General features: G+C 40.2%; 1 protein-coding gene across 2 annotated transcripts; it reads right to left on the bottom strand.

Annotated features, from left to right (window-relative positions):
• Nucleotides 1-1,149: 1,149 nt before the first annotated feature.
• Nucleotides 1,150-25,050, bottom strand: ZHX1 (zinc fingers and homeoboxes 1). 2 transcript variants are annotated; one of them, XM_081111334.1, is made up of 4 exons: nucleotides 24,967-25,050; nucleotides 16,048-16,161; nucleotides 6,801-9,728; nucleotides 1,150-2,869 (listed from the first exon to the last, which is right to left on the bottom strand). In XM_081111334.1, exon 3 carries the CDS (start codon nucleotides 9,501-9,503, stop codon nucleotides 6,804-6,806), a length of 2,700 nt encoding a protein of 899 aa, XP_080967460.1. In that variant the 5' UTR covers nucleotides 9,504-9,728; nucleotides 16,048-16,161; nucleotides 24,967-25,050; the 3' UTR covers nucleotides 1,150-2,869; nucleotides 6,801-6,803. The 2 variants fall into 2 exon arrangements, with proteins under 2 accessions (XP_080967460.1, XP_080967461.1); XM_081111335.1 differs by lacking the exons at nucleotides 16,048-16,161; nucleotides 24,967-25,050 and adding an exon at nucleotides 23,863-23,919.
• Between the last annotated feature and the right edge of the window lie 1,893 nt (nucleotides 25,051-26,943).

The raw sequence follows: 26,943 nt of genomic DNA on the forward strand, positions 1-26,943 counted from the left end.
CTATGCATGAATTTGATGGTTCTTTAAAATTTAAACATCAAATTATGCTGTAACTCAGCAATTCCACTTGTTTTAAAAATATATTTTATTGATTTTAGAGAGGAAGAGAGAGAGAAAGATAGAAACATTAATGATGAAAGAAAATCATTGATCGGCTGCCTCCTGCAGGCCCCCCACTGGGGACTGAGCCCACAACTCAGGCACATGCCCTTGGCCGGAATCGAACCTGGGACCCTTCAGTCCGCAGGCCGATGCTCTATCCACTGAGCCAAACCAGCCAGGGCAGCAATTCCACTTTTAAGTATATACACCAAGTAACTGAAAATAGTGACTCAATCAGATGATTGTATGCCATGTTCAATGCACCATTTTTCTAGCCAAAATGTAGAAATAACCCAAGGTCCATCCATCACAGATGAATAAACAAAGTGTGGTACACACACAGAGGATTATTATTCAGCCATAAAAAGGAATGAAATTCTGATATATGCTACATGAATGAACCTTAAAAACATTATGCTAAATGAAATAAGGCCAAACACAAAAGGACAAGTATTGTATGATTCCACTTATTTGAAGTATCAGGAACAGGCAAATTCATAGAAACAGAAAGTAGAGTAAAGGTTATCAGGGGCTGGGGGGAGGGGAATCGAGAGTTATTGCTTAACTGTTACAGAGTTTCTGTTTGGAATGATGAATAAGTTTTGGAAATAGTGGTGATGATTGCCCAACATTATGAATATAATTAATGCAGTTGAATTTTACACTTAAAAACAGATATAATGGTAAATTTTGTTATGTGTATTTTACCACATTAAAAAAACACACTCAGTACAATGGGGAGGGGAAATCACTGAAAACTACTAGTCACAGCTAACTTTTATTTTGGATACAACCAGGAGGGGGTTCTTTTGCTCTGTCAAATAAATATACTTAAAATCTAGCAAACATCAGAGCAGAATTAAGGGCCAAGTCTAAAAAAGAGACAGGAGGGAACATTTCAATAGTTTTAACAGCTATACAAAGTTACATATTGTAAGGGAAATATAATATAAGTATATTCAATGGCTTTATACTTGTCTAATACTTGACATTTCAAATTTTGAAAATATGAAAATTATTACCAAGCAAAACTCAGACCACATTAGCAATGGTTTAAAAAAGGGAGCAATTTAATTATTATAATACAGAGCTTTAAGAAGTTTTTTAATGTGTAAAAGAAAGAACAGTTTAGTGCATTAAATTGTTACAGTCTTTACATTGCTTCTTTTAAAAAAGTTAACAGTAGTATGAAAAAGCCACCCACAAAGCCAGCTGTCTGAGAGAAGAAATCAGCTAAATGGCAGCATTTTGGAATTACTAATAAAGCTATAGTTAAAAAATGAAAAGTTTATAAAAATGAAAGCAGCATGCATATTCAAGGCTTTTTCATAACATTTTCATTAGATGACAAACATTTAGGTAAAAACATGAGATTAATATTTATTATCCATTAAATTAGATTAAACTGGCCAAGCCCACTACATCTATCTGGTCATTCAGAAAAAACAAACAAAAACCCCCAACATTTTAAAACACAAAGCTAATTGAGTCCTGCCAGAGTGGCTTAATTGGCTGAACACTGTCCTGTGCACTGAAAGGTTGCTGGTTCCATTCCTGGTCAGGGCATATACCCTACAGAAGGCAACCAATTCTCTCTCTCTCTCTCTCTCTCTCTCTCTCTCTCTCTCTCTCTCTCTCTCTCTCAGCATGTCCTCAGGTGAGGAATAAAAGAAAATGAAAATAAATAAAATAAAATACAAAGCTAATTGAACTGAACATTTCTTCCATGAAAAAGCACATTTTGAAAAATGGTCCCCTAGTCACAAAAGAAAGGGTCCTTCTCAACATGAATGAACAGCACCAGTTTTTACAAGGTTTATAAGTTAGTAGGGACTTTCAGTCTCCTGAAAAGCTGACTTTTAATTCATTATGATTAGTTAAGAATTTTTTCTCTATTCACTGAAGTTATTACACAAAGTAGAATTTCACTGAAAGGTAATTCTTGAAAATTCTGATCTGACACCTGTACAAACGTTTGATTTCCATACGATTGGTATAGCATTTATTTCAGAGATTCACCCCATCCAAATTCTAATGCCAGTTTCTTTTCCTTCTTCAGTGTTATCTTCAGTTTAATAAAAAGCAAATTCAGCTTAGAATGAAAACAAGTAACAGAAGCATTACAAGTAGTAATAGTGGTATCCATGAAAGATCTAATCATTAAGGGCCAATAATACCACAAACTCTTATTGTGCCAACGTGTGCCAAAAGGCTGTATTTTCACTTACATTGAAAATGTATAAGCCCATGCATAACTTTTAATCTTCGTGCAGGGCCTGATAAACAAGACAGAAATAAATCAGGTTTTTCTTTTTCCTGTTTCCAACAATTTTTACTCTGGGAAATGTTTGGTCACTCAAAGTATAAGCTTAATAACATATCAGAGAATACAGACAATAAGGTCCATCTCACCAGATATACAGTATTACACTAGACAAAATATGAGGACAAGCTCTAGTGGTCATTAAACCCCCTCTGAAAGTCCAAGAATCAGAATGTCTCCATCTTACCAGAATAAAAATGTATTAAAATTTGAATTTTTACAAGTTGTTTTTTAATGTGTTCTATTTACATTGCAGAACTTTCACCAGCTGCAGTAGTTTAACTTTGGCACAACATAAAGTTCCATTTCTTTTGGGTACTGGATCCTATTTTTTGAGAATGTGTATGCTCCCAAAGGTTTCAGTGTCATTAAAGATTGGGCCCATTCACAGTAAATCAGACAGCTTGAGTTGAAGAATTGATTCTGCTCCAACGTTTTAGGCAACTGTAAAAAAAACACACACAATAAAAAACTAAAAACTTAAAGAAAACCATACTTTAATGTTTACCTCTTTTACAAACAAAAATGATAGAAATTAGCCATGAAAACACATCCTCTGTAATCACTCAGTAATACTGAGATCACTTCCAAATATATCTTATATAATGCACTAGATTTTGTGTGCAATTCCTATGTATGTGTTCTGCATATACTAGATTTGCTTTAAAGACATTTTCACCTATATGTAATAAGTTTTACCTATATGAAATAATTTATTTAAAATTATTAGTAAGAAGTATATATTTCATTGTCAGTGTCTGTAATAAACTATGAAATCTAAACTCTTGTATTTTTCTTTTTTTTAACTCTTGTATTTTTTTTCTATTTATATACATCAAGTCCTCAAATAACTTTGATTGGTCAACACCATTTTGTTATAACATGATGAGATGCTGCAGGTACTTAATTCTTGCTTCTATCCATCAGCCTGTGGTAAAACTGGTTTCCTTATACATTGCTTCGCTTAAAGTCACAGACCTACTGACAACATTAAGTGAGGACTTACTGTACAAGGCTGGCTTGTGCAAAAGACACACATATACAGTAATCCTCCTTATCCACCGTTTCCTTTCTGCAGCTTCAGTTACTTGTGGTCCACCACAGTCCAGAAATATTAAATAAAAAATTCCAGAAATAAACAATTCATAAGTTTTAAATTGCATGCTGTTCTGAGCAGCATGATGAAATCTCACATCATCTCCCACCATCCTGCCCAGGACGTGAATTATCCCTCTGTCCAGCAGATCTATTCTGTATATACTACCTGCCCATTTGCCACTTAGTAGTCCTCTGGGTTATCTGATCAGTTAAGAAAGAGAGAGTGAGAGAGAGAGAGAACATGCAAAAGAGAGAGAGAGAGAAAGAGAGAGAGAGAGAGACCACATTCACATAACTTTTATTACAGTACTAGAGGCCCGGTGTACAAATTCATGCACCAGTGGAGTCCCTTGGCCTGGCCTACAGGATCAGGCTGAAACCAGCTCTCTGACATCCTCCAAGGGGTCCCGCATTGCAAGAGGATGCAGGCCAGGCTGAGGGACCCCACCGGTGTACTATTGGGGTCGGGGAGGGACACGGGAGGTTGACCAGCCAGGGAGGGGCCGTGGGAGGGCTCTAAGGCGTGTCCAGCCTGTCTCGCTCAGTCCCCATCGGCCGGACCCCAGCAACAAGCTAACCTACCAGTTAGAGCATCTGCCCCCCAGGTAGTCAGTGCACATCATAATGACTGGTTGACCAGTTGATTGTCTGAACCCTGGTGGTCAGTGCACATCATAGTGAGCCGTTGAGCAGCCTTAGCATATCATTAGCATATTACGCTTTGATTGGTTGAATGGCTGACCAGCCGACTGGACACTTAGCATATTAGGCTTTTATTATATAGGATATTATAATTGTTCTATTTTATTAGTCATTATTGTTAATCTCTTACTGTGCCTAACTTATAAATTAGACTTTATCATAGGTACGTACAATAGGAAAAAACATAGTTTATAAGGGGCTTGGTACTATCTGCGGTTTCAGGCATCCACTGAGGGTCTTGGAACATATCCCGGAAGGATAAGGGGGTACTACTGTATCTTACTTTTTGCAATAACTACTTTGGAAAGGTTTTGGTTCCTTTTTTTCGTAAGTTGAACTATATTTAAATGAAAAAGTAACTATTGAGAGGAAATTTAAGGTGAACCCTTTTGTAGGATAAAAACAACTTGTTAAGCCAATAATTTGTTGATTAATGTCTTTATAATTTTAGACTTTTGCATATTTTAAGAGCAAGGCAAGTTTGCATATGTACCACAAAAGTACACATAAAACATATATGACACAATTTTTGAAAACTGTGGCTTTGTGTGAATTTTTTAATCATAGTACCTATTTAAGTATTAATATAAGAATTATCCACAAAATTAAAGTAAGGTCAAACTAAATTATATAAAAGTTCACATTAGTTTTAGAAGACTGCAATTCCCCCAAAAATCACTGCAGAGGTTACTACAACAATTCATTGCGGCAAAAATTTTGTTGTTTTAATCTTGGCTGAGTGCACATTCTTGTGTCTAGCAATAAAAAAAAAAAGCAGCCTGTTAAAAATATTTTATGCATCTGGGTCAGAAGAAAGCCTGTCCTGAAGAGTTCTGACATTAGGAAATGGAGGACTGCCTCAGGATAAAGCTGTACAAAACTATTTAACTTCTTGTAACCTACAATACAGTTTCTTCTATAACCTGAGTGATATTTATTCAAAAGTAGGTGCATTTTTAGTGTCATCTTTTTCTCTGCCTGAAAAAAAAATGTTCATGAAAAGAAAACTTGGAAAAGGATTGCTAAACAGTAAGAATAGTGTCTGGGACATAGCTCTCTATAAGCAATTGTTATAACAAAATAAATAAAACCATGAAGGAAGATGTGGAAGAATGAAGGAGATACTGTGCAGAAAAAGCGAGGATAAAAGTAGAGGCTGGGATAGGGATGCAAAAAGAGAAGGAAATACATACATATGCTCATATCATCATAAGAGTCTATGCCTTGTTCCCTCCCTTACAGTCTGACAACACTGCAGTGATTTCAGATAACAAGATGCTTCTGGACTACTGATAGACATATACAAACATTGCATGACAACTGCATTGTTTTTTGAAAAGTATAGTTTTATCCTGGAACGCTCAAAAACTGAGAGTAAATAATAGAACAATGCTACTGAATTCCAAAAGTAGTAAGAATTAAAGTTCTAACTCCAAACCAGATATGTGATTTGCAACTACAGTGACGTTTTAATTAATCCAACCTATAAAAGAATGAAGATTTAAAGAATATGCCAAACCTTTACATTTAAAGCATATTTACTTGCACTTTTATGACTACAGAGAGGTATTTTTTACTAACTACAGCATTTTTGCTGGTAGCAGGTTTGTTTTATATCAAAGAATGAAAAGACATTTTAGGCAATTGAGTTAATTTAATATCAAACTTATTGTTTACCTTTTGATCTCTAAAACAGAAATAATTTATATTACAGTTTTTAAAAACAGATGCCACCCAAGTAAACATGGAATTTATATATGGCCTAAAATAGACCTTTGGCTTTTAATAGAAAAAATATTGAGTTATTTTTAATACATAAAGCATTTTAAACTTTAGTTAAAAATCTAGCCGAAACCGGTTTGGCTCAGTGGATAGAGCATCGGCCTGCGGACTGAGGGGTCCCAGGTTCGATTCCGGTCAAGGACATGTACCTGGGTTGCGGGCACATCCCCAGTGGGAGATGTGCAGGAGGCGGCTGATCGATGTTTCTCTCCCATCGATGTTTCTAACTCTCTATCTCTCTCCCTTCCTCTCTGTAAAAAATCAATAAAATATATTTTTTTAAAAAAACTAATAGTTTGGGGGGTAATACAATGAAAGAAAAAGATACCATTTTCACCTAGTTTCCTGAAACTGAGCAATCCTCACCCCTGTGGCAAGTCTTTCCTTCAGTATACTTTCCCCCTTCTTTTTAGTTTTTGTTTTTTAATTCTTTCCTTAAATAGGCAAAAAATGAAGCTTTAGTGAAGGAGGGTTACAAAAACTACATTTTAGTTATCTTTAGTATTTGTGAATTCCCTCAGACCCACCAGTCTCCCTTCTTAGAAAACGGGTAACTTTCCCTTAAAACAAAGTAAAAAACATTAAACTCTACATAGTAAACAGAACAATCATAATCATCAGACTATACGTGCTAATCATATATTTCTTGGCTATACTTGTAGTACCTAGTTCTCTTATTAGGTAAAAGAAAAACTATTTAAGAAAAAAACTATCAAAAGTGGAGATGACAGATACCAGGTGGATGTTCTAAATGTGTGTGGTTGATAAATATATGCTTGGATTAAAAACTTACATTTCAGTCATCTGATTTAGAAAGCTTCCGCTTCACATGTTGTGGGGGTTCCCAGGTGTCACTATCATCTGTTTCTTCTTCATCCTCTTCCTGATCATCAATAACTTCATCTTCCTCCTCATTTTCCTCAAATAACTCTATACCTAACTCTGATCTTCTCTGTCTTTCGGCAAACCACTCTCTGACCTGCTCATAGCCCATGTGTGATTTGTTAACAAGTTCGTCCAGGTCTTGCTCATTAAGAAATTTGTGCTTCAGGTAATAATCCTTAAGTATTGCAGTTCCAGTTTTAAATTTTATGAGTGACGCCCCCCTGTCCCAGTTGTTCATTCTCTTGCCTCCTCTAGGCCGCCCGCGTGGCCTTCCTCTTCCCCTTCCTTTGGGTCTCCCTCTCCCCCTTCTCCTAAGGGAAGACAGACCATTCATACCACTTGAATTGGAGCTTTGATAGTAGTAGTACCATTTTAAGTTTCCATTTTTCCAAGCATAACGGGTGTCCCCAAACCAACTAACTATGTCTGGTCTAGCAAGCCCGCTTTCTTTGGCCAACTTGTCATACTCTTCTGGTGACGGCCACTGGGTTCGGACAAAGGCGCTTTTGAGCATGTGCAATTGCTCAGGTGTTTTTTTACATATCTTGCCTGCACTGCCTGCCTTAGGTGCACCAGATTCATCTCCAGGAGAAGCTTCTCCCACTTCTTCTTTGGAACTACCTGCATTAGTTTCATCTACTTCCATTTTCTCTTCCTTTAAAGCTTTTGATTTCTTCTTCTCTGTAAACCAAGCATCAATTTCTCTCCTGGTCAGTTTGGTTTGCGCTCTTAACCTATTTAATTCTTCATCTGTCAGTACGGAGTTGCTGAGAAAACTGGCCTGAAGGGCCTGGAGCTGCTCTGCTGTCTTCTCTTTAAACTTTTGGGGAGTAAAGTCGGGGAAAGGATGCCAGGACTGTTTATGCTGTGAAGTGACAGCAGTTGGGGATTCCGTGGTTTCATCACTGGAGTCTATAATAATGGGAGTGGAGGAATCGTTGTTGAGATGTAAGCACTGATTACTCTTTGAATTTCTCTGGTTGTACCTCGTGTCGCTAAACCATTTTTTAATCTCTCCTTTTGTCAAGCCTGTGATTTTCATAAGTCTGCTAATTTCTGAGTCATGAGGAAACTGATTTTTAAGGTAGCTGACTTTTAATTCTGCCAGTTGCTCTTTAGTCTTTTTTGCCCGAATGCCAAATGAATCGGGGTTTGCCAGTGCAGTTTCGTGTTTGACAGGCTGAGAAGGTGGGACTGCTGTTGGGACTGCTGTTGGGACTGCTGTTGGGACTGCTGCTGGGACTGCTGCTGGGACTGCTGCTGCTGCGGCTGCGGCTACTGCTGCTGGTTTTGTTTCTGCAGGAGGCTGAGCAGCGGGGGCCTGACTTTTCTGTACACTGCTTTGATTTGGCACCCCTGCCACTGTCAAGGCTATCGGTGCTGTTACCGGCAAGGTGTTTGTTCCAGCTACTTGTGTAAGAACCAGACCTGGCTGACCAACTATTTGGCATGTCTGTAAAATGGATGGTAAGCCATTACTCCCTGTGGAAATGTGTGTTGGAATAACAGTTATGGTCTGAGGTACAGTGTGTACTGTTCCATTGAATTGCTTTCTTCTTGCCTCCTCTACTTCCTCAGGAGTCCAGCTCACACCATGTTTTAGACGTTGGGCTGAAAACCATATCTTGATCTGTTCCTCTGTATATTTTGCTTGAGCGGAAAGAACAGTAATTTCTGACATGGTTGGATAAGGGAATTTTTTGTAGGTGTTAAGCAAAAGGGGGTTGTTATCCAATGCAACATTGTAGGTAGGAATGCTACTAACAGGAATTAAGACTTTGGGAATCAAATTGGAATTCTGCTGAGCTGACACAGCGGTTATCACCTGTGCTAGTCCAGGAAGAACTGCTGCCGGGGTGACTACCGTGCTGGCAGCATTTGGGTGTATTCTGTTGACAATGGAAGTACTGGTATTAGAGTCAGAAGCTGAAGAACTAGGACTTTCCACACTTTCTTCATGGTCTGGTTTTATCTCCTTCTCTTTCTCTTCAGGAGCATCCTCAGCTGAGTTATGATGAACTGTAATACGCTTGTTCTCCACTTTACTTTTCATCATTTTCATGATGGGAGTTTTACTGATAGGAATTCCTGAAGAAGAAACGTCTGTAGATTCAGCGGGCTCTGAGTTCTCCTCTTTAACAAAACTACCATCAAAAGTCAGATCGTTTATAGTTTGTTCAAAGATTGTCTGGTTATTTCGTTTCACCATAGTCAACCTAAAATTCTCTTCTCCTGGGTGGTGCCTCAGATTATGCTCAGAAAGTGCATCATACCTTTTGGTGAGAAAATTACATTCGACACAAACGTAGGAGGAATTTAGCACTATGTTGGGATGTTCTGAATCCACATGAAAAGTAAACATATTTAGGTCTGGAGTTTGAAAAGTACAATATTTACATTCATAACCACCTTCAACTTTTTTATTTTGCTGATTGTCAGAATCCACAGATTCATGAACTTCTTCCTCACTCGAGATGCTCTCTGCTCTGCTGTTTTCTACAGGCGTGAGTACAGGAGGCCCTTCATCCAAATCTGATATCAACTCGAGGTCTGGATCCTGTTCACTGGCAAGGACCATGCAGGGTGTTGTTGATTTTCGCCTGCTTGCCATTCTGATGTTATGGGGGAAATCTCAGTGGTGATTATAAAGCACTGAGGCTTAAAACTATTCAGTATTCTTCATTTGAAAACAATGGCTTTTGGTTCTTCAGGTCCGTTTTTATGCTCAACAAATCTCATTAGCAGCTTTTTCATGGTGCAATCAAGTAAAGAATTTATCGTTGGCAGATAAAATATTGTTGAACTGCTGAAATTTTTGAAGCACAACTCCAACCACCTACATTAAAATAAATTTAAAAATGTTTTTAATGAGTGATTATGATCTTTTAAACAAATTAAAGCTATATTTCACTTATATGAAGTTGTTGGATAGCTCAGTTATAAAGATCTAAAATGAGATCAAAACCAGGAAAAAAGTCCTCTAAGGATTAAAATAGATGTCTCCAAACCAACTCACTGAAGGTCATGTACTATATTCATGGGTCAGCCCACAGGCTTATTTGGATTTTTCAGCTAGCTATATATTGGAAGGGATGTTGGGGAACAAGTTTGCTTTGCCAAGAGTACTACCAATGTGAAAGGATAATCTGTTAACAAGGGAGAAGCTTTAAAACTATAAAAAGCAGTCACAGATACTCAGAGACTATGGCAATTAAATGTATAAGAAATTCAATCCATCAGTTATGCCTGGTCCTACTGGTCCTTCTCATCATCCCAAAAGCATGCCCAAGTATGGCAAAGAAGCAAAGATACAATATGTATGATCAAAGTTTTAGAAACACTATTTTTAATCATTTTCCACAGTGCTGCTAGAATTTATAAAACACATCTAATCATATCAGTCTTCTGACTTAAAATTTATGAAAGAATAAAGTCCAAACTCCTGAAGCCACACAGAGTTCCCATCACAACCTGGCCCCTCCTCAGTCTCCTGACTCCGATGTCTATATGCTGTAAGCCCAGCAGAAATGACTGCTGTGCCAGGGACCCTCCATGCAGGCCGACCCCTATCCCAGAGCACATGTTGTGCACTTGGTGGGATGATCTCTCTGTCTGCCTGATAGTTCACCCTCCTCCCTGGTTTATTTTCTAGTCTAGTATTGACTGTGTTGTAGTAGAGAAATAGTACATTTCTGTCCCACAACATAGTCCTCATCATAGATGTGTGTGTCATTATTTCTTCTTTTTTTAAGTGATAGCTTTATCCTATATAATAAAAGGGTAATATGCAAATTGACCGAACAGCAAAACGACCGGTCATTATGATGCGCACTGACCACCAGGGGCAGACACTCAACACAGGAGTTGCCCCCTGGTGGTTAGTGCGCTCCCACAGGGGGAGCACTGCTCAGCCAGAAGCCCCAAGGGCTCCCTGACTGTGAGAGGGTACAGGCCAGACTGAGGGACCCTACCCCACCCCTGAGTGCATGAATGTTGTGCACCGGACCTCTAGTTGAGATATAACAAAGCCCCTGAAACTGGATGAAACCAATGAACTTTATATCTTTAACCTAAAGTTCTCCCGAGGTGTCTTGGCAATCTCATTCATTTCTATATCCTCTTTGCATGTAAGAAGCCAGGAAGTGGGGACTCACTAAATGTTTATTAACTGAATAAGAATGAATAGGAAAACAGTCCTACAAAACTCCACATGCCATGAGGGCATCACCAGAGAGAACAGTGAAACTCATAAGAATGATCTTAAATCATCAAGAAAAAGTATATTATATTCATACAAATACATTTAAATGTTTCAAAATTTTGATGCTAAATCAGTTAAAGTTGATGGGTTTCTGAAGTCTACAAGAAATAAAAAATGAATGAGTAAGGGGTCTTATTCTTTACCACAAATTGGAACTGTTCATTTACTAGCATGATCCATGTCCTAGCTGAACTGAGGAGAAAAAGTTTACTTCCAAGATTATAAAGCAAAACCAGTTCTCTATGAGGAGATACACTGACTCAGGAAAGGGAGAAACATTTTTAGGAAACAGAGCTGTCCAAAGAGAGAATGCCCTGCTTTTGAAGGTGGTAAGAACCTCCTCACTGAGATTATTCAAATACGTACTATAATTCCTTTGATGGATCTAAGCAGCAGATGGAAAGTTGTACTAAATGCCCCTTGTTCCCTGAGTTCCAATTATTACAATTAGTAATAATTGTAGTGACAATAATCCAATTCTCTATTCACAAAGGTGTCATTCTTTCTTTTTCTATAAAATTTCTTTGATTTCTAAGGGAATATAAAGAAATCTGAAATTGCAAACTATTTCTTAACTAAATGATATAAACTAAGCTAATGCCATCTTCCCTATTCAATTCAATAGGGACACCACTATTTTGTTCCAAGTGTTAACATAGCTGTTTGATTTTTTTTTTTTTTTTTTTGTCATTAAAACAGCGAATTCCTGCCCTAGCCGATTTGGCTCAATGGATAGAGTGTCAGCTTGCGGACTGAAGGGTCCCAGGTTCGATTCCCTTCCTTTCTCTCTCTCTCTCTCTCTCTCTCTCTCTCTCTCTCTCTCTCTCTCTCTCTCAACTTAATCAGCTGACAGTCCACACAAATGGAATGAAAAAGCAGAGAAGGGGTAAAAATACAGAATAAGCAATTCTATGGTGTGATTCCAATTCATCTCCTTTGTCATTAAAGTGCAGTAAGGCTGGGACAGGGAAATTGCCATACAGAAATCACTGTTAGCTGACAGACATCTTATCCTCTATTTGAAGGTTAACTGGAAACAGAACGTGAAATCAATTTGGGGAACCTTGCACTATTTACCTGTTAAAGGGGGTTAGAGTTCAGTTGCACAACTGAGAGTGAAGTGGCTTTGCAATTAAAACACAATTAAAGTGAAGTCTGCCAATAAAGGAAAAATTATGGGCTAAAAGCATCCAGCATTGTAAATATAATTATGTTTGAAAACTATTTTCAGTTAACCTTTCAGTAGAGAAATATGTGAAAAAATAATTGATCAATCGTTACACTACCATTAAAAATGATAATCAAGCCCTAGCTGGTTTGGCTCAGTGTATAGAGTGTGGGCCTGGGTACTGAAGGGTTCCGGGTTCAATTCCAGCCAAGGGCACATGCCCAGGTTGTGGGCTCGATCCCCTAGGGGGTGTGCAGAAGGCAGCCAATCAATGATTCTCTCTTATCATTAATGTGTCTATCTCTCTCTCCCTCTCCCTTCCTCTCTGAAATCAATAAAAATATATTTTAAAAAATGATAATCAAAAGAGTAGTTAAGAAATATAAAAAATTATCCATTTACATGTGGACAAAGACTAGAGAATATAAAAAAAATAAAATTTTCATGAAACAGGTAAAATTTGTGTATGGTATTTACAAGTTTTCTTTAATATTGTTATAACATTGCTTTACTTGTATAAAATATAACAAACAATGGTTTTAAGGCCTTAAAATTGCAAATAAATTAAAGTACTTCTATGGTCATTTCTGTATAGCATTCAGGTGTATTCCAGATATATTTTGGAGCTCCTGCCCCAGGTCTGGAAGTCAGACTGGTTCTAAGAACCCCCAAGAGCACCCATAATCTCCAGGGTGTAGATCTGGGCCAAGCCAATTTCCATGGTCCTAGTTTCATCCTGGCTCTTTTCCTGAGGGTAAGCTGCTCCTTAATCAATTCATGATCCTAAACTCGTCAAAATTATCACAACAAAGTTTCTCTCCAGAAAAGCATTTAATGAAAGCAAAATTTATTTCATCACAGTATAAAAATTCTGGATAATTCTAATAGCAATTCTTCTTACAGTGTCAGAAAGAATGTCTGTTTAGCTCTCCCCAGGGCCCAGCACAGTGCCTATCAAGGCCCCAATAATATTTGCTGAAAAAAACCCACCTTTAAAACATATCTGTATTGTATATTATAACATACATTTTACTTCACTAAACACTCATTTACAGAGGAGCTATAAAAAACAACTGTGCTTGCTTTATGGTAGATTACTTTCAATGGTAAAATACTTACTAATGAGTTTACCAGTCATTAAAATATTAAAACATTCTTGATTATCAAACATCCAAACATCCTACCTAATAAAATAGCGCAATGAATGTTCAACAAATATTTACCAACATCCATAATTCTGTTGTAACAAATCAGTTTTATGCATGAACAGTGTATATCTAAATATGTGGTCTAAGATTGAAACCAGGGAGATAAATTCATTCAAAGCATTAGTCTTTACAAGAAAGGAAATGCAAATTTGAACGTGGACTCATTATTTCTATTCCAAGAGAAAACTATACTTTAATGGTGTTACATTTTTAAAGAGTTTAAAATATAAGTTGTCAATGGTATGCACTATAAAAAGTGAGTGGATTGTTTCAAATTGTATACTTAGTACTAAATAAATAAATAAATAAATAAAAGTCCAACGTTGTTTATAATTAAGCAGAGTCATAGCTACACTGAATTTTCTAAGCCTCTATTTTTTTGGCTGTCTTATACTTCAAATTAAATGATTAACAGATAGCAGTTTATTGGCCTAGTTAGCCACAAAAGCATGTTATTTTGGTAAAGTTTTATGTGAATAAAAACAAACTTTGTTTTTTATACCAATTCTGGGTCAAATAAGAACATTTAGAAGATAACTATAATTTTTAAGGATCACGTTAGTTTTGACCTAGTACCAACTTAATAAAACTGTTCTTAGGGTGGCTAAAGTACACAAACTGAGAATCCTTTGGACTAAATATTCATATATACAGTGAAAAATTTGTTGAACTCTGTATTTTACTTAGTTTCACTTCTCCCTCTTGGAGTCAGAGTTCTGTTTAGCCAGCTGAAAATACTTATTTTTACATGTTTGTATTCAAACCAGAAGTCAGAAATCCATCAAAATCACAAAATGCCTGAAATAATACTAGGAACAAAGAATAATGGGATCAAATTAAAACAAAGGATATCTACCATGTTAAAAAAAAAAAAAGTCTAAGAGGATATTTTTTAATAAAAAACAAGCAAAAAAAGTTTAGCATTTACACACTTTAGCCATTTTTTAAAGCTAAAATGTAAAAATATTCAGGAACAGCAATTATTTTTTAAAATTAAGTGAGAAATTTGACAACCCAAATTTGTACCCACAACAAATGTTTTTTAAAATTTCTGTAACTAGAATTATTAAGTAAATTTCCAAAGTGGTCTCAAGACAATCAAAATTCAAGTATTACGATGACTATAGACAGGAATGAATATGACAAAAATGAAAGCATCTAAGAAATTATGGCCAAAGATAATCTAATTTCAGAAGATCCCTTTGTTAATGCTAATTAAGGCTTAAAGGTTTAGTAACTCTATCCTCTTTCCTGTTTTTTTCCACCTGAGAAAGCTGACCTTAATACTGCTAACGATTAAAGGAAGAGTCCAAGCTGGACAGATTTCTCTGGCAAGCTCTGCCCCCAGATTTGAGGAGTGAAATGTCTTTTTGAAAGGTCTCCAGGACACTAACATCCTGTTTTGCTGCCTTCTCCTGGGATGTCAGTAGGTATGTAACATTGAGAGTGATATAGAAACTAGAACTATAGTGAAATCTCCTATCTTTGTTATTTAAGTTTGTATGATCCAAAAGTAAATTTCTGCTGAAATAGCTTTCCCCTTCTTTTCTCAAGGAGTGTTAAGTCTTTCAAAGCCAGTCTAACACACAGTCTAACACAAGAATGCTATTCTTGATTCCAAGTGAGATTATCATCAAGAGGCTGAAAAACCATTCATCTGTCTGTTATCTCTTCCCTGGATAAAATATAGTAGTTGTTACCTATTTCCCTCAGGATATAATCATTCAATTTTTAAAAATATTTTGAAATATAATAGAAATTAGATTGGTAATGTCAACTTGTAAGAACTCAATTTTTAAAATTAAAAGTGAACCATCATATTAATGGTTATGTAAGCTTTCTTAGTACTTTCAGGAATCATCTAAAATAACAATTGAACTAAAGTATAAATATTTCAAACAATATACTATATAATCTAATGCTTCTTATAAAAGCAATATATATCAGGTAAATAAAATATACATGTAATTATGTAAAAATCTATTTGAATATTTAAATAAGGGTATGTTTAACCTATATTATTTAACTTTTAATATCCTAATTTTATCATTATAAGTTAACTATTATTACTAGACTATATATTGAAAATATATTTCAGTAGTTGTTCATGAAGCATTTTTCTGGATATAGGCAAAAAAACAATAAAATTTCTGGATCAATTTCCCCACACAAAACGTCTCTGCCCTCATAACCTTCATTTGTCTTGTTACCACTGTTACCATAGCACCTGAGATAGTGCCTGAAACAAAGGATTTCAGCAAATATCAATTAAAAATCAATTATAAATATAGCACATAGATGTATTATGACGTATGATGCTGTTTCCATTAAAATTGAAGCAGCCAATCTTCCTAGATTTTTAAAGTTTGAATGTACATTTCTTACAAAAGTGTTAGGAATATATCTGTGTTCATTTAAAAAAAGCTTTTAAAACTTGAGCCAAAGAGAGTGTCATGGGATCTAAAGGGAGCACATTCAGTACCCGAGTTTTACGTTATCAAAACATGGGAACACATACTTGCCATAGCTTCCTCAGCATTCTGTGCTCTGACACGGAAGGGTGTCCCTTCAAATTAGGTGTTTAGCTCAGGCCATCATTACCAGCAGGTCCAAAGCACCTATCTGCCATCTCCTACAAAAAAAGTAATATCACTTTATTATTCTAGAGATGATGGTGCAGTCTTAGGAAATTTTAAAGTTTATGCCTTGGCTTTTTTAAAAATAAATGTAACTTTGAAAAAAAATAATTTCCTCATAGAAACTTTAAAAGAATTATCTAAATGCCAAATCCAATATTAGTAAGAAACACAAAAATTGAAAACTACACTTTAAAAAATTCTATATTATGTAAAACAACCAAGTCACTATGATACTGTTTTCAATGAAAATGTTCAAAATGTGAATATATGCAGAATATACTAGGAAAGCTAAGATTAAGAAATTGGGAATTGTAAAAATTTACCACACAGAAGTTCGGGGGGGGGGGGGCGGGGGGTGTAAATTAAGATTAATGCCTACTCATTAAAGCCAGCTTATTCTAGCACTGCTTGTTATGCTGAAAGGTTTAAAATTTGTTAAATGTTGAAACAGTATAAAATATTTTAAAAGCCCGGGCAATAATCAATTTTCCATTTCAAAAGTTATGAAAGACAACTTAAACTAAGAGTTGAAAAGAGGTGTATGTTTCTGTTTACACGTAAACATAGATATTTGGCAAATATCTGCATCCTAATTTACTGTGTATTAAGTGGAATGAAGTGGGTTATTAATGCTGGCAATAAGCCAGTATTACTTAAATAAACCACTGGTACTCCTAAACATGTAGTATCTAATAGAATGACTGGCGTTTAACTATTTCATTTTTGCAAGAAAGCTACAGACCAAATGGCTTTTTAATCAATGCACTGTGAACCATTAAATTGTAAAAACAAACTGGAAATCGTTCTCTCTCCTTTATTTTTATTTTTATTTTTTTGTCAATCCTCACTAGAGGATATTTTTCCATTTATTTTTAGGAGTGGAAGCAAGGGGGAGACACACAGAGAGAAACATGGATATGAGAAAGATACATTGATAGGTTGCCTCCCCCTTGGTCTGGATGAGGGCTGGGTATCCAGCCTGCAACTGAGGCATGGACCCTTCAGTCCACAGGCCCATGCTCCATCCACTGAGCCAAACCAGCCAGAGCGAAATCATTCTCTGAAAACTCAGATTTGTATCCAAATGTGGTATATTACTCAGAGTTAAGCCAATCACAAAAATTTAATAAAAGCTATAATTGTTTCTGTTTATTAAATAACAGGAAATAATGCTTTTGAAGGGTTGAATCATTTTTGTTGTTTCTTTAAGCACTGAAGCTCTGTAACCATAGTGAATGAATATTTAGGAAGATGATTTCCCCCAAATGCCTTATCCTTTGATTCTTGCTATTACTATATACAAGTTTACAAAGAGCCCTCTTAAGTCAAGAAATAATGTAGTCTGGCAAGTGTGGCTCAGTGGTTGAGCGTCTACGAACTAGGCCACGGTTCAATTCCTGGGCAGGGCACATGCCTGGGTGGCAGGCTCAATCCCCAGTGGGGGGCATGCAGGAGGCATCAATGATTCTCTCTCATCATTGATGTTTCTCTCTCTCCTTCTCCCTTCCTCTCTGAAATCAATAAAAATATATATTTTAAAAGAGAAATAATGTAAATCCTCTAGTAAAATACTTCTAGGTAAAGTTAAAGCTTGGACTGAATAGTTACACTATTTTCATGAAAAGCAAAATAGCATTTTCCTGGTAAGTGCAGTGGAGCATCCTGTTACCCCTGCAGCCTGGGATTCTAGTTTCTTCTCTGGTATCTCCTCGTTCCACCTCTCCTTAGCCATCCACCTACAGGATGTCAACTAGAGGAGAAGATAGGAAACAGCTGCCAAAGAGGGGAGGTTATTTTCCAAAATGAATTATTAATGTTATAGGAAATTGGTGACCTATTTGAATCCACTCTTAAATCACACAGTAATTGCAAGATGTTTTATCGAATGGGAGTCTCTTGAGAATAGCTGCCAAGACATGAGAAGGCACCAGGCAACTAGAGGAGCAACAAATGAGCTGCTCAATAGTTCCGGATGAAAAGCATACTTGCCTGATGTTATTTCAGTTCTTGAAACTGGGATTACTTTAGAGCAATTCTCTCTAATACCCAGTATCTTATAATAGTACCTATTTAATAGGGTTGCTTTGAGGACTAAAAGAAATAACACATGTAAAGTGTTTAGAATATTTCCTGGCATTAGTAAGTCCACAGTTATATTTTCTGACTTTTATTTAGGTATTAACTTTAATTTATAGCACAAAGGAAGTCTTTGTTTAAAATTTGTTAAATGTTGAAACAGTATAACATATTTTAAAAGCCCAGGCAATAATCAATTTTCCATTTCATACCTTTCAGCATATCAAGCAACGCTAGAATAAGCTGGCTTTAATAAGTAGACATTAATCAATCGTAATTTACACCGCCCCACCCCGACATATCCATACTTTCTCTGACCTTCAAGAGAATCATTTGTGTAAACACATTTTAAGGAGTATTTCATAGAACTAACAAGCCTCTGATATAAAAAAAATATTATCATAGTAATCAAGAGAAATTGTTCTCTTTTCACCATCCCTCACTCCCAAGTACGGTCCATGCCCAGAAAAATTTTAAAAAATGTCTTTTTGACAATATTAAAGGTAAAGGAAACACTTATATAGAAGAAAAACATAGTTATGAGTGAAATATTTAGAAACATCAGAATCTTTCTATCTCCTTTCATTCCTCTCAATAACCCGAAAAGGGAAAGATCTTTAGGAAGAGGAAAAAGAGAATCAGGAATCCTGTGGGAAATATGAATCACTGAAATTGACTGACAAGTTATTTTATTTAAAATTCTGAATATGTATATGATATGTCTACCACATCAGTGTTTCAATTTTCTTAGATAAGCTTTGATGTTTTAAAAAAATCTAAGTCTAGCCCTAGGTGGCTTGGCTCAGTGGATAGAGCATCGGCCTGCAGACCAAAGGGTCCCAGGTTCAATTCTGGTCAAGGACACGTACCTGCAGGTTCCTTCCAGGTTTGTACAGGAGGCAACCAATCGATGTGTTTCTCTCACATTGATGTTCCTATCTTTCCCTCTCTCTTTCATTCTCCCTAAAAGTCAATGGAAAAATATCCTTGGGCAAGAATTAACAACAAAAATAAATAAATAAAAATTTAAATCTAGCCCTGGCTGGTGTGGCTCAGTTGGTTGGACGTCGTCTCCCCATGCATGGAAAGGTTGCTAGTTGATTCCCCATCAGAGCACATGCCCAGGTTGTGAGCTCCATCCAGTCTCGTAGAGGCGGCAGCGATTGATGTTTCACTCTTAAATTGATGTTTCTCTCTCTCTCCCTCTCCTTCTTTCTCCCTAAAAATCAATTTTAAAAATCTAAACCTAAAAACTGAAAACAAAAATCTTGCATAAACTATGATTTGCTCAATTTTAACTCCCTTGAATAAATGTAATTCTTAAACTGCTCACATACAATTCTTTTTCAAAGTATATCATTATATTTGTTTAGGCCAAAGGTGTATAAGACCATCCATATACTCTTAAATACATTACGGAATACTGGTGACATAAACTACAAAGATTAAGTATTCTTTAAGACCAAAACATGGCAACTACCTACAAATATTACATAATTACTTTAAAAATTAACTGTATAAAATACAGACCTCCAAATGTAAACTCAAATATATATCCTGATTAGTAATCAGCAGCTTCGGTCATGCAAGTCTGGCTAACTCATGACTACACTGTCAATATTCAAATAGAGTCTCTTTTTTTAAAAGTGTATTTTATTGATTTTACAGAGAGGAAAGGAGAGGAATAGAAAGTTAGAAACATCAATGAAAAACACTGATCAGCTGCCTCCTGCACGCCCCCTACCGGGGATTAAGCCTGCAACCAAGGTACATGCCCTTGACCAGAATCGACCCCAGGACCCTTCAGTCTGAAGGCCGATGTTCTATCCACTGAGCCAAACAGGTCAGGGCTCAAATAAAGTCTTTTGAGCCCAAATCCACAATGCTACAATGTACATTAAAGGGTTATTTCCTCAGCCACATTTGCTATCATTTTAATAGTTTAAAGGTACTTTTATTTAAGAATAAAGCTATAATTTAAAGCAAGCATGTCAAACTCAAAGGCTAACACCGGCCAAATAAACAAGGTTTAAGTTTATGTGGGCCACAAAAAAACAAAAGCTTCAATTTTCATAGAAATGTAGTTTTATTTCGATAGAGACATGCTGAATAAATACAAAGGGCTGAAATAAATGAGTACTCGTTAACATAAAATAATAGAACATTTTAATAAAAATATTTTTCTTGAACATTAACTTATTATACACTGAATAGCTGCACAAATTAATAAGTGTAACGCAAATAAGCCTATTTTTCTTGTTCTCTGAAAGTGAAATATTTCCTGTTGCGCACACCAAACAAGTCAGTACAAGACTAATGACGTGGCATTCGGCTGCTAAAATATTCGCTGCTGGTATTAGTGGAGAGAAATGGTGCGCCTGCGCATAAGGCTAAGGCGCATAAGGGAAATGAATGCAACACAATTATAGTCATCAGTCATTAGCGAATGTTGTAGTTTGTTAGTAATAATTATGTATAACAAGATATTGTAAAAATTAAGTTACAAAATTTTTATTAAAACGTATCTTACATACCATTATATTGGCTGGGCCACAAAAATATTTGTTGTGGGCTGCATATGGCTCACAGACCATGAGTTTGACATGCTTGATTTAAAGCAAACTAGTCCCAAAATATCACATTATTGTGCCCAACCAACATTACACGAAAAAAAAAAGTATAATACATCATAACATCACCTTTTAATCTTAATGTGAAATTTATTTTTTTTAAATATATTTTATTGATTTTTTACAGAGAGAAAGGGAGAGAGATAGAGAGTTAGAAACATCGATGAGAGAGAAACATCGATCAGCCGCCTCCTGCACATCTCCTACTGAGGATGTGCTCGAAACCCAGGTACATGCCCTTGACCGGAATCAAACCCGGGACCTTTCAGTCCTCAGGCCGACGCTCTATCCACTAAGCCAAACCGGTCTCGGCCTTAATGTGAAATTTAATACAAAAGGGAGAAAGTCTCCAAAATGAACCCACCTTACCTACGCTATTAAGTTCATTAATAAGATAACTGCTGCCCGGCCAGCGTGGCTCAGTGGCTGAGCATCGACCTACAAACCAGGAGGTCACAGTTGGATTCCCAGTCGGAGCACATGCCTGGGTTGCAGGCTTGATCCCCAGTGTGGGATGTGCAGGAGGCAGCCGACTGATCAATGATTTTCTCTCATCATCGATGTTTTCTCTCTCTCTCCCTCTCCCTTCTTCTCTGACATCAATAAAAACATATTTTTAAAAAAACTGCAAAACTTTATTCACATTTATTTTTAAAAGAACTTAAAGTATCATGAAAGATGAAATAATTGATGCATCATTTATGGACTGTCCTCCAAATTCACTGAAATAATTGCTATAAGGAAAATACACCTAGTAATGAGCGTTCTCAGTGCGGCACATTTCTACTTTCCGCCTTAGCATATTTTCAAACCATCTGGCAGCAGTGCCACTCTGGTTCACCAGCCTAATCTGTTCAGAATCGAATATAAAACTAGAGCTACATGCACTTTGGGGAAACCAAAGAACAGCACACATGTAAAAAAATTTCCAAATGTGCAGCTCAAAACGAGTTTATACTTGAAATGGGTTTCTAAAAACATTTCCATTGAATACGTTCAAGCTCTTTTAAAAATAGACTGGCTCAAGAAATCTGCATGGATCATAGCTGTCATCCGTTATCCAGGTTTTTCTTTTCTTTCTCATTTTCATCCTGTTCACTAAATAAAGCCCTTGAAGAGATTCTTTTACACGACTCATTGATACATGAAACGCTATTATTTCTATATTGAAAGGACCCCAAAATCTTACATTTTATTTGGCATAAACTTAGCCTGCTGAGCCCTAAAATGCTTGGAGTGACAAGAGAAACACTGAGAGGGGGAAATATTCATGAAAGCCCTTTTTCTTTTACATCCTGCACCTTTATTGTCCTTGGCAACACTCACAGTTCTTTTGCTTAAAAATCGAGTCCAAATTGCTACTTCAAGAAATCAAACCTATGTCTCAACTAGAGTCAGGATCTCTGTTAGCACCAACTCTCACTCATCTTCACTGCTGGCATCAAACAAACGACTTTTTCAGGACGATTTCTCCGAAGCAAAGAGAATTCACGCAGCTCCGTACAACACAAGCTAAAGCTTCAGACAAAGACCGAGCCGCAGGGACCGACCCGGCCGGCCCGGAGGCGCACTTCTGCGGGGCCCACGCGCGCAGCCTCCCCGCCCGCCGCCCGTCCCGGGAGCAGCGCCTCCTCCCGCACCGGAGCCTCCGCTCCCCAGACCTGATCCCCCTCCCGCTCCCGCTCCCGCTCCCCCCAGACACTGCCGCTGCCGTTCGGGTCCATGACATCCCAGCCCCAGCCCGTTCTGATGTCGGTACCACTCACAGCCTCTCCTTGCACCCCCAGCCCCCGCCCCCGCCCCCAGCAAGCAAAGAGCAGCCTCTCCTCGTGGTTTTCTTTCTGCCTTCTGTGTTTTTGTGGCGGGTTATTTATTTTGCTTTTTCTTCCTTTGGGCTCATAGCTTCCTTTGGGCTCATAGCTTCCTTTGGGGCTGGCGTGGGATGTCAGGACGGCGCGGTGGAATCCCCGCCCGGCCGCCCTCCCCCCCGCGCTCCTCCCCCTCCCGCCCCTCTGCGCCCCAAGCCCGACCCCGCAGCCTCGCCGCAGCCTGACCCCCCACTAACCCGGGGCACCGCGCCTGCCCGCGCCGGGCTCTGTCCTCGCGGCTCCCATCGTGAGGGGCGGTGGGAAAGGCGCCGCGGAGACAAAGAATCGCAAACCTCTGGACCAAGAACTTCGGTGGCTGGACAGCGGGACGGGGTCTGTCCGGCCCGCAGCCCCGCTTCCTCCCCCGCGAGGATGGGGAGGCCGCCCCCCTGAGGCTGGGCTGGGAGTCCCCGGCCACCCCCAGGCTCCCGGAGGGGCCGACACCGTCTCCGTTCTCTGCCATTAACTTCGCCCTCAGCGCCAGGGCTTCCAAACGTCACCTAGTCCTTAAGGACTGGACTCCGGTCCTGCCCCGAAGTGGGGGGCCTCCCCTGGAGTGGGGTACGGCCTCCCCGACTTGCTTCCTGGGGCCCCGACCCCGTGCCGGTGCGCTCAGCTCCAGCAAGAGGCTCTCCGGACCTGAGGGAGGCCGAGCCCCGACCTCCCCGGGGACTCCCCGTAGTCCTGGGCCCCCACCCCTGCGGCGACCGCCCCCCGGAAGACCCGGCCTCCGCGGCCCCTCCACAGCCCCAAGTTGCTCAGCCCTCCCGGGCAGGGAGTGAGGTTCCTCGGGGAGCCCACCCCTTCTCCCCCGCCACAGAGACCCCGGAGGCGCGAACGAGGCGCAGGGTCGGTCCCCCGCGACGACGCCCGGCCCTGGCAGGCCCGGTCCCTCCCCCTGGACGCCCAGCGCCGGGTCTGCCCGCCGCCCGCAGCCCGCCACCCGCCGCCGCGCGCGCTCGGTCCCCGGGGTCTCTGCCCTGGGGCCGCCGCCTCCGTCCCGTCCGCTCGCCGTCCGCCTTCCCGGCCCGCGCGCCGGGCACGGGCTCCGCGCGGCCCGATCCCGCCCTCAGCCCCGGGGAGCCCGGCCCGCCCGCCCCGGAACCGGCAGCGCCGCTACCTGCGGGGGCCGCCGCGCCTCTCAGCGCCCCGCCGCCGCCATCTTGCATTTCCAAGCGGCGGCACTTTTCAGGGAGTCAACTCTGACCTGTGAACCCTACCCCCGGAACCGCTCGGCGGGCTCTCACGGGGCCTCGGAGCTCGGCAGGCCCCGCGGGGCGTGGGGGGCCCGCGGTTTGGGGCGGAAGGCAGCTCGGCGAGGCGCGCGCCCCGGCGGCCGGCTGTGGGGGGAGGGGCGGGCGGCGGGGGAGAGCCGGCCGAGGCGGGGCCCGCCCGCACGCGCGCCCTCGGCGCCCTGGCCCCGCTCCGCCGCCGGCTCTCGGCTCCTGAACCCGGTGCACCCCTGGGGTTCCACCGGCCTCTAATCCCAAGAAGGGCTGTAGGAGCCGCCCCGCCCCTCTGTCAACAGGAGCCCCGCCCCCGCCCATAGAAGCCCCGCCTCCCCAGGGTCTCGAAGTGGCCCCGCCCCTGGCCGGCGGTCGCTCCGCCCTCTACCGCAGAAATCTGGCCTTCGCTCGGGTCCGTCCGGAAGACAGCCCCGCCTCTTGTCAGTTTCGGCCACGCCCCCTGAGCGCTCGGCCTTCCTACTGTCAGCGCTGGATCGTGAGAAATACTCACAAGCCCCTTTCCCGGCGGCTGTTCTGGCCCAGCCCCGCCCCCGTAAGAGGAAGCCCCGCCCTCTGTCAATAGAAGCCCCGCCTTCCCGAGGCCCGTCTCTATTCCAGTCGATGCCTCACCGCTGGCCAACCAACGCCCCGCCTCTCCTTGCCTCCAGGGTCCCTGCTTCCACTGGCCACAGCGCTGCCCGCAAACTCCAGAAGTTTAGGTCGCCCTCACTTCGAACGGCCCTGCGAGACGGAGGCATCCTCTGCCCCCCGAAAGCCCTTCCTTCCCCGCTCCTGAGTCACCCTCCTGGAGGGCTTTCTCTGCAGGCTGTGGTCCTCAAATCCGGACCGCTCCAAGGTGAGCCAGTCCCGCAGGGGGGGCCCAGGCTTCTGGGAAAACCAGGCAGCGTCCCCGCCCCTCCCCACTCACTTCCCCTCCACCCCCGCATCATGTTTTAAATGAAGAGAAATTCAAACCAAAGCAGAGAGAAACGACTCACGCTCCAAGCTACTCTGCACAGGTTCATGGGCCTGGACGTGCGAGAACTCCTCGGTGCCTTGGCGTTCATCCCCCGCCCCCAGCCCAGCCACCGACCCTCTGCGCCCTGACAGCAGTGCTCCGCGGAGCCCCACCAATCCTAAGAGAGGCAGTAGCTTCAAGGGAAAGCCTGATGGTCGGAATCAATGACACCAGCTTCTGTGCATTTGTATGTTGCATCTTAGGATCCTAGAACTTGTGGAAGCACAAGCAAGCGAAGCTTCATGGTCTTATAAACAGAGGTACTCAGTCTGCCATACTCAACACCCTGTATTTACAACAAAAATTTAACATCATTTTACTCTCCTGGAGTTAAGTTCATAGATAATGCAAGCTACACAAATAATTTCAAGAAGTCGGTGTTCTACAAGTGAAAAATAAAAAGTCATTGATTCTAAAATGCTATACTAATATCAGTAAAAATAATAAAGCAATGTTTTTCTCTGTAAATAAATACACCAATATGAGAAATATACAGGCCAAAAACTGCCCCCATAGGATTTCAGCATATTTCTGAGAGGGCAATACTGTGCCCACCGAGAAGCTCTTTTTGGGACTGATCTCTGAGGAAAGGAAATGCTTCAGATACAGAAACTCATTCTTTTGCTCATGCATTTAACAATGGTTTTTGAGCAGCAGCTTATGCCAGGCACTGTGGAGGATGCAAAGCTGAGTCAGTATTACTGTCTTCAAGGAGATTACAGTCTAGTAAACAAGCAAAACAACATGAACATAAAAACATCAAGCCAGCCTTAGCGGGTTTGGCTCAGCGGATAGAGCGTTGGCCTGTGGACTGAAGGGTCCGGGTTGGATTCTGATCAAGGGCATAAGCCCAGGTTGGGGGCTAGATCCCCAGTAGGCGGCATGCAGGAGGCAGCCAATCAATGATTCTCATCATTGATGTTTCTATCTCTCCCTTCCTTTCTAAAATCAATAAAAATATATTTAAAAAAATTAAGCCAGAGATCAAGGAGAGATACATAAAGAGACCCTTTAAGGGTATGGACTGATGAATATAAATCATCTCTCTCTCTCTCCTGCCTCCTTCATCTCCCTCTTTTTTTCCTTCCTTTTCTCCTCTCCATCCTCCTCCTCCTCCTCCTCCTCACCTGCCTCCCAGTTCTTTAACTTTAGTACCAGCTTATAGTGTCACCTCCTTTCCTCTATAAGCTGTCCATCTGGTTCACTGCCCAATTCCAGCTGCCCAGAGTCCTCCCAAGTTAGGGCCATGCCCACAGGGCAATTCTGTCCAGGAAAAGAATTTTAATAGCACAGTGCTGAGAACAGTGTCCTCAGCTGGATTGCTGCCAATTATTTGATATCCTTGTACAAAGCAAGACTCACCCTAAAATAAAAACTGCTTGCAGACCTAAGCAATATGAATATATATTTCGCATAGCAGATTGTGCCAGCCCACATAAATCTGTTTAGAGATCATGCTCACAGAGCAACTTGTTTTTATTAAAATAAACTCATTTGTAAAAATTGTAAATATGACTGATTCCAACAGCTGCGCGCTCCAGAAGTGAGTTTTTAAGCCACAGATTGGCACAGTTAGAAGAGTCTAGATTTTTTTATGCAAATGTTTTGTGGTTTGTCATACACAGTCGGGTATGGCAAAATTTCAGCACTGTTAGAGATGAGAAGTTGTCCAGCAGGTTTTAAAAAGCACAGCACTTTGGCTATTCAGAGCCTCTCTACCTTAGGACCAGTTGAAAGAAATATTTGTAGGAAATGAAGAACTTTGAATCAAAAGTTCTAAGTACTGGTATCACTGAAGGGGAACAGGCTTTTTGTTGTAGTTTCCTTCTGTTACGATTTTTCCTTTTTCTACTCTCGGTGAAAAAGTCTTCTATAAAACATGATAGCAGGAAACAGATGAGCCAAAAAGACAGCAAACTAAGACACTTTAAACTTTTAACTAGAGTTTGGTGAACTT

This window comes from Myotis nattereri (assembly GCF_964212035.1).
Source record: "Myotis nattereri genome assembly, chromosome: 17".
Taxonomy (NCBI): domain Eukaryota; kingdom Metazoa; phylum Chordata; class Mammalia; order Chiroptera; family Vespertilionidae; genus Myotis; species Myotis nattereri.